Source organism: Wolffia australiana, chromosome 8 (genome assembly GCF_029677425.1).
Source record: "Wolffia australiana isolate 7733 chromosome 8, ASM2967742v1".
NCBI classification, from domain to species: domain Eukaryota; kingdom Viridiplantae; phylum Streptophyta; class Magnoliopsida; order Alismatales; family Araceae; genus Wolffia; species Wolffia australiana.
This window is the reverse complement of record NC_135842.1, coordinates 5,794,480-5,803,247: the sequence shown is the minus strand read 5'-3', so window position 1 is coordinate 5,803,247 and position 8,768 is coordinate 5,794,480. Positions and strand designations below refer to the sequence as shown.

At 41.5% G+C, this 8,768-nt stretch overlaps 1 protein-coding gene across 1 annotated transcript; it reads left to right on the top strand.

The window, feature by feature from the left end:
• On the top strand, nucleotides 1-1,759 carry LOC144706605 (uncharacterized). Its single transcript, XM_078579600.1, has 4 exons — nucleotides 1-153; nucleotides 268-343; nucleotides 664-989; nucleotides 1,069-1,759. Exons 1-4 carry the CDS (start codon nucleotides 115-117, stop codon nucleotides 1,654-1,656), a joined length of 1,029 nt encoding a protein of 342 aa, XP_078435726.1. The 5' UTR covers nucleotides 1-114; the 3' UTR covers nucleotides 1,657-1,759.
• Nucleotides 1,760-8,768: the final 7,009 nt, after the last annotated feature.

Genomic DNA, 8,768 nt, shown 5'->3' with positions numbered 1-8,768 from the left:
AAAATTAGAGGGGAAAAGCGGGGACCAAGACGCCTTTCTTAAGCCCACTTCCCCTTCCCAAGTCTCTGTTTCTCTTCCTTCCCCGCGTCGACTCCCCCTTTCAGCTGTTGAAAGATGAATGGGCACCAAAACTTCAAGCTTCTCAAGGCCCAGGTTCTCTCTCTCTCTCTCTCTCTCTCTACGGCTGTCTCGCTCTCTCTCTCTCTCTCTCTCTCTGGAGTCGCAGAATTTCTATCCTTATCCATGACACATTGATGAACACTGCAGACATGTGAGCTGAAAGTGAACATCCACTGCCAAGGCTGCAAGAGCAAGGTCAAGAAGCTGCTTCAGAGCATCGACGGTATCGCCTCTTGTCTTCTGCTCACGCGTCCTCTATCTCTCTCTCTGTTTTCCATAATTTGGTTTTTAGAAGTGTAACTATTTCATTCAACTTGGAACTCTCACATGGCTCAGCTAAAGACTGTTAAATACTTTGCGAATATAAACGGCTTTGACCATTAGGCCTCTATACAACGATCGTCAGCAGTTTGTCACCTTCTCTGGGAATTTAGATGACTTTGTCAATTTAAAACCGGTTTTTGATAACCGGGTTTTTTACGACGATTAGCAGAAGTTTGTTAAACTTTCTCAGTCTCCAAATTTCTTCTTTCTTTTCTTCAGGCGTGTACACCGTCGCAATTGATGCAGAACATGGCAAGGTCACCGTCTCCGGCGACGTTGACCCCGCCGCCCTCGTCAAGAAGCTCGCTAAGGCCGGCAAGCCGGCCAGCGTTATCCTTCCCAAAACTCAGCCGCCCCCACCCCCACAAAACAAAGCTAAAGAAACTCCAAAGGAAGCTAATCCTTTCAAAGAGCCTCAGCATCCTATCAAACCCCATCAAACCCAGAAAATGAATCCCGAACAAGCTCAACATCTGTTGAACAAACTCAAAGATCTCAACCTCCCCCATTCCAATGCCCACAAGCCCCCCATGATCCTGCCTAAGTTAAGAACTATCACCAAACTTTTATCAGCTACAGATTTTCCATTGAATCTTGACATGGTTTTATTTTTTCTCTCTGCAGGAGGAAGAAGACGATAGCTACAGCGACGACGACGACGACGAGAGCGACTTCGACGACGAAGACGACTCCGATTTCGAAGATCACTTTCCAATGGCCAAGAACAAGGTCCCGGGCAACGATAAGAAACACGAGGAATTGAAAGATTTATTTCCAATTCCCAAGAACAAGGATCAGGGCAAGGATAAGAAACACGAGGAACTGAAAGATTTCTTTGCATCTACCAAGAACAAGGATCTGGGCAAAGATAAGAAACACGAGGAGCTGAAAGATTTCTTTGCATCTGTGAAGAACAAGGATCTGGGCAACGATAAGAAACACGAGGAGATGAAGGATCATAAGACAGTTCATGACGTGAAGCACGGTAAGGAGGGGGCCGCCGCCTACGAACTGCAGAAGCAGAGAATGGCGGCAATGATGGACCATCAGAGGGCGATGATGGATCATCAGAGGGCGAAGATGAACGGTCAGGATCTCGGCACTCAGCGCATGGTTCACGCCTACACTTCCGCACCGGTCTCATACGTGGCGCCGCCGGAGTACACCCACATCTTCAGCGATGATAATGCCCAAGCCTGTAGAATCATGTAACAGCTTATCTCTTTTTTACCGCGCGATATTATGTAAGATAAGGGAAATATGTTATATGATATGTATCGTCGTCTGGTGGAAAGGTCGCCACCAATAATTACAACACAGTCTCCTCGGCTCCTCTATTATTTTCTCTTCTACGTACTCCTCTATCTCTCTCTGTATCTCTCTCTCTCTCTCTCTCTCTCTCTATCTATCTATCTATCTATCGATCTATCTATCTATCTCTTTCTCTCAGAGAAATGTCGGACGGCTATGTTATAGAGATATAAATAGATATTATCGACTTGACGATGAGGACACCACGAGAAGGGAACTTCGAATCCAGGAAATTCGAAAAAAAAAGATTGATGGATGGATGGATAGACATAGACAGATTGATAGAGAGAGATAATGATAGACAGGGAGAGATAAAGATAGAGATTAGTTAGAGAGATAGATAGATAGATAGATAAATAGAGAGAGAGAGAGAGAGAGAGAGAGAGAGAGAGAGAGAGAGAGAGAGAGAGAGAGAGAGAGAGAGAGAGAGAGAGAGAGAGAGAGAGAGAGAGAGAGAGAGAGAGAGAGAGAGAGAGAGAGAGAGAAGGTAAGGTCAACGTGGAGTCCAGGTTCTTCGTTTCCTCAGAGAAGGATAGCGAATGGTTTTGCAGCGCAATTGGCTGTAGAGAGGCCAGATTGATGGGTAGGCCAGGGCACGTGGTCTATGATTGATTGTTGAAAACGAGAACTTTAGAGCTTAGTGAGATCATTTGGCCTCTCTCTCTCTCTCCCTATCTCTCCTACCCCTTCTCTTTCTTCGTTTCTCCCTCCCTATTGCTCTTACCCTCTCTCTCTTACCCTCTCTTTCGGAGCCTCTATCTCTCTCTTACCCTCTCTTTCTGAGCCTCTATCTCTCTCTTACCCTCTCTTTCTGAGCCTCTGTCTCTCTCTTACCCTCTCTTTCTGAGCCTCTATCTCTCTCTTACCCACTCTTTCTCAGCCTCTATCTCTCTCTTACCCTCTCTTTCTTAGCCTCTATATCTCTCTTACCCTCTCTTTCTGAGCCTCTAGATCTTTCTTACCCTCTCTTTCTGAGCCTCTATCTCTCTCTTACCCACTCTTTCTCAGCCTCTATCTCTCTCTTACCCTCTCTTTCTTAGCCTCTATCTCTCTCTTACCCTCTCTTTCTGAGCCTCTAGCTCTTTCTTACCCTCTCTTTCTGAGCCTCTATCTCTCTCTTACCCTCTCTTTCTTAGCCTCTTTCTCTTACCCGCCTGTCCCTCTCTCTAACCCCCTTCTTTCTTAGCCTCCGTCTCTCTTACCCTCTTTCCCTCTTAACCTCTCTCTTTCCTAGTCTCTCTCTCTCTCTCACTTACCCTCTATCTCCCTCTCTCTCTTCTTCTCTTACCCCCTCTCTCCCTCTATCTCTTACCCTCTCTCTCCCACTCCCTCTCCTACCCCCTCTCTCCCTCTTACTCTATCTCTCTACCTTCCGATTAATTTATCGACCTAAACTGATGAGAATCTATAGGCAAGCACAGAACTAGTACTCAATATATCTTCTAGCTATATTATTTAAATCTGCATCTATCTGTCTTCTTTAGGGATGTAGGGTAGAGAGATAAATGTAGCCAAGTTTAAAATGCACAGAGGAATCATCTCTCACTGTGCTACACAGTTTTATCTCGACCGATAATCGTTAAGTCAACGGGAGATAAAATAAGAGAACGTGAGTATCTTAGACACCCGACAGAGCAAGTACAGATGAGTTGCGTTAAAGGTGTTAAGGCAGATGTGACACTCTCAAAGCTGGAAAGCCAACACTTGACAGGATTGTTCTTTCCGATCTGACATAGCCCTATCAAAGAAACCCCTAATATAAAATTTCATTTCTATATAACTTTATAATTTTCACAAAAATTACTGTTCTAACTTTCCTCTAACAGACGTGGATAATCTTTAATTGAGCATTAAAATGACACCGATACCCCATCTTCTGAGAATTATGCCACACCTAAAAAGCAACAGCCTTATCATGTCACTGATTCTAAGCATTTAAGTGCTACAATTTTTAAACTTGTGTCAACCACAAAGTTAGTCAGGAGAAGTATTTACTCACATTTATACGTTGAAATTTTAGTTTTTTGTTAACCAAAGTAAAGTTAGGCAGGGGAAATATTTACTAAGCTTTAAGAAAATACAGATCCCCTAAAGTCTGATGAACACGCAACACAAAAAAAGTCTACGGCCTTATCATGTCACTTATTCTAGGCATTTGAAAGATCTAACTTTTAAATTGATGTCAAACACAAATTGACGGTAGACTGGAGCTATGGGGCAAGAATATTAACGAGGGAAAAAGAAAAGCAGGAGAGACAGATAAGCTCAAAATTTTCTACTAAAACTCACTGACGGAAGGAGGGGGGAGATAAAATATCCATCGTCAAGACAATTTGATCATTAATGAGAAAATGAAGATACCCATTGTCCACGGCCACTAGATCATAATGAGCATATTTTTTGTATCATCATTCAACTCGTCATCTAAACAGATTCTCCAGATCGAAGTTGATATGTACAGGGCATGAAGGATGCGGCTGGACCTCTGGACTAAGTAAAGAACGGCCAACTAGCCCATCAGTGTCTCTTGCGGAGCCACCCTCCTGTCCACATGGGCTTTGCATGGACCACACGGAGACTGATAAACAACGAGAGCGAAAGACAAGCATAACCCAAGGAATGGCTGTAGCCGTCACATCGTTCACAGGTGTTGAGGGGACAGAAGCTCGTTATCTCCTTCTCTATCGTTCTCACTAAATCTATATCTCTCTCCTTCTACAGACCCATGTAAACGTTATCTCTTTCTCTATCTCTCTCTCCTTCTCAAGACCCATGTAAACGTTATCTCTTTCTCATCTCTCTCAATAAATCTATCTCTCTCTCCTTATCTACACCCATGTAAACGTTATCTCTTTCTCTATCTCTCTCACTAAGTCTATCTCTCTCTCCTTATCTAGACCCATGTAAGCGTTATCTCTTTCTCTATCTCTCTCACTAAATCTATCTCTCTCCTTCTCTAGACCCATGTAAACGTTATCTCTTTCTCTATCTCTCTCACTCAATCTATCTGTCTCTCCTTATCTAGACCCATGTAAACGTTATCTCTTTCTTAATTTCTCTCACTAAATCTATCTCTCTCTCCTTCTCTAGACCCATGTAAACGTTATCTCTTTCTCTATCTCTCTCGCTAAATCTATCTCTCTCTCCTTCTGTAGACCTATATAAACGTTGTTCTCTTTCTTTATATGTCTCTCCTTCTCTAGACCCACGTAAACATTATCTCTTTCTGAATCTCTCTCATTAAATCTATGTTTTTCCTTCTCTAGACCCAGGAAAACGTTATCTCCTTCTCTATCTATCTCTCCTTCTCTAGACCCATGTAAACTCTCTACGCTCTTCCATCTATGAGTAGTTTCATCTATATCCCCTTCGATTAATAATTCAATTTTATTTCTCTCTCGCTCTAGGGGGAACACCTAGTCTTTATTCTTTTGCTTCGCCGTTTCCGGAGCACCGTTGGACAGAAGAGGGTACAAGTTTACTGATCACTGGAGCAGGCTCAGTTTATTTATGACTGTACAGAAGCTGCCAGACGCCTCCGCGCATGCATGTGCAAGTACTTTGTGTAGCTTTGGACTCTGCGAAGTAGGCTCAGCGCATCGTCATCGAATAGAAGTTCCGGTGTATAGGAAAAGAGCGAGATAAGAGAGGGTGAAAATGCTACGGCCTAGAAGGAACACGATATGACGAGTCATGTTCAAGATGACGTCGTACCCTCTCTCTCTCTCTCTCTGTATTCTTCTCTCCCTACCCATCTCTCTCCTTCTCTCTCTCTCTCTATACTCCTCTCTCCCTATTCCCTACCCATCTCTATCCTTCCTTCTATCTCTCTCTCGATATCTCCCACCCAATCTCCTCCTCTCTCTTCCTCCCTCTCTTTCTCTCTCTCTCTCTCTCTCTCTCTCTCTCTCTCTCTCTCTTTCTCCCTCTCTCTCTCTCTCTCTCTCTCTCTTTCTCCCTGTCCCTCTCTCTCTCTCCCTCTCGCTCCCTCTCCCTCTCTCTCTCTCTCTCTCCCTCTCTCTGTCCCTCTCGCTCCCTCTCCCTCTCTCTCTCTCTCTCCCCCTCTCTCTCTCCCTCTCTCTCCCTCTCTCTCTCTTCCCCTCTCCTCTCCCTTTCTCTCTCCCCCTCTCTCTCTTTCTCTCTCCCTCTCTCTCTCTCTCTCTCTCTCTCCCTCTCCCTCTCCCTCTCCCTCTCCCTCTCTCCTATTCTCTTTCTCTCTCCCTCTCTCTCCTATTCTATTTCTCTCTCTCCCTCCCTCTCTCTCTCTCTCTCTCTCTCTCTCTCTCCCTCTCTCTCTCCCTCTCCCTCTCTCCTATTCTCTTTCTCTCTCCCTCTCTCTCCTATTCTATTTCTCTCTCTCCCTCTCTCTCCTATTCTATTTCTCTCTCTCCCTCTCTCTCCTATTCTATTTCTCTCTCTCCCTCTCTCTCCTATTCTATTTCTCTCTCTCCCTCTTCCCTTCTCTCCCTCTCTCTTCTCTTCCACATGACAAAGCCCTATCAATGCCAACTAAATAATTGCTACTCAATGTTGACACTTACGCTTGAAATATCCAGTCATGTTTGATTTTTACCTAAAGATAAAATTACATGCTTAATATGGCTTCAAGAAATTTCAGGGCATAGCACAAGGGGTTTAAGAATCATGTTTCTTTATTTTTCATTTTTATTTTTATTTCTCCAGTTGACAAAATACTTATCATTTCTTGCAAGATACTATTTTATCTTATTTTTTAAATCAGTAGCTTTTAAAAGGTCGGTGGCGACTAACCCTGAAAAATATCTTCTAATACGTTTCTGACATTCAAAACTTGATTTACGGAAGGGATATCTCCCACATAAACAGTTGTCTTCCAATGGGATTCCAGATAAGAGATATCTTTAGGGTTAACACAAACTTGAAGATAATTAATGTGCCTCTACCTCTATCTCTATCTGTATACGTCAACATAACCCCCATTGATTACGCATTTCCTGCAGCGATATGGTCTACGCAATAGTTATTAGCACATGGGAAATTTATTGCTCTTTGAGCTGGTCCCCGCAGTTAACAGGTGTAGAATAATTGTACCCCTCCTATTAATATGGCCTAATGTCTCTCTTTCATCTTTATAACTCGGAGTCGAAAACTCATTTGTGGTGTTGTTAAAAAAGGGTGAAGAGATAAACAAGAAGGAAATAGAGAAAGAGGAGATAGTAAGACGGAGATAGAGAGATTGAGAGAGAGAATATAGGAAAGATGGGAAGATAGGAATGTGTCAGAGACAAACGAGGGATTGGGTGAGAGAGAGTGTGTGTCTTAGAGAAAGAGATAGGGATGTATAGAGAGCAAGAAATAGCAAGGCGAAGAGAAAGAGTGAGAGAGATGAGAGAGACGGAGTGTCTGAGAGAACCATTATTGAAAGAAGTCAATTATTGAGGATAGATGAGAGGGGGGGAGAGAGAGACATACAGTGATAAATAGATAGATAAAAAATTCACTGAATCTGTGAATAACCTTATGTTGCAATTGTTATGGTTGGGGTAATGTAGACAACAAGAAGATACATTATGCATCTTGGTAAAGCTCTATTTTCCAGAGGAGGAGAATGGCATTGGTATACGTCACTCAGAGGAAATAATCAATATCCTACGCATTAAAAGAAGCCTGGTATTTTCGTAAGAGACTTGCCCTCTGGGCTTATCTGATGAGGGCAAAATTGGGAGACTACGATTTATGCGCCACAACTGATACTTACCACAGCAAATATAAAAACCTCAAAAATATATGGCATGACATGGAGGAAGGTCTTAGAATGGAAAATAGGACAAGAAAACACCAGTGCTTGGTCCGAAAATTGAACTGGATTGGGTCGTCTTGATAGCTTCCCAGGCTGCACTAGGCGAGATCCAGCATTACAAGTCAAAGAGCTCCTCTCGCAGGACTGGGAGACGTATCTTGGATAGTATACAGATCAAACATATTATAACCTATCATTTGACCTACCAAAATTACAAAGAGTAAAGAAATACAAGGCTTATTAAACTAGAAATATACATCCATGAGATACACATTAGAAATATATGACTGTCCTTATCCATTGGGCACCACCCTAAAGAAAAAAAGAATAAACTATGGATTGTGCATCAAAAGGAAACCAAGGAAAACCAGCTGGTTCCCAAGTTGGTTGGTTCCTAAACCAGGGAAATGCATTGTCTCATAATAAGAATAGTGGTGAATGTTAATCCATGAATATAAATATTAAACTACAAAAAGATAAGAGAGAAATTTAAATTGTAGAAACACCAATTAAACCAAGTAAAGAAATCTAAACTGTTTTTGCGAGCTATTGTTCTTCACATAAGGTTTGCACCTTTGGTCATTTTCTTTGATCAGATTCCCAATTTTTAGGTCAGAAACCAGAACTGCACCAAATTCAAAATTTTGAATAGCAGTGAATGAACTTCCCACATCGATTTCAATTTTACATGAACTAATTTATTTTTATAACTATAATCCATACTCTCTGCTCTCTACATAATATTCTCCTTAAATTTTTATCATGAAATGAATTCTTATTGGTTTCATATATTTTAGAGTTATCATAATCTTCATTACTTATTTCTTGTAATTTTCATTCACATATTCCCTGTATCATTAAAATAACAATTCAATTTTCTAATGGGGCAATATGCTTTGTGTTCTCAATAGACTCAGAGATGCCATAGTTTTATATATTGATCTGAATGAGGCCATACTTAATGGTGTTTTAAATGAAATAATGTCTTCACAGTATTTTTCATCATGTCTACATTTTTGAACAATATTAAGAATTTATTTTCTTATTCTTCCCTACTTCAATTGATTAAGGATAGTATGTAAAAATAAGTGAATTGGTGAACAGTTATCATCCATTACCGTTGATAGCTCAAAGACATAAAATATAGTAATGATATTATTTAAATACAAATTATAACAACTTTAATATCTTTTTTTGTTGTCATAGTAGCTTCTACATATCTAGATATATAGGT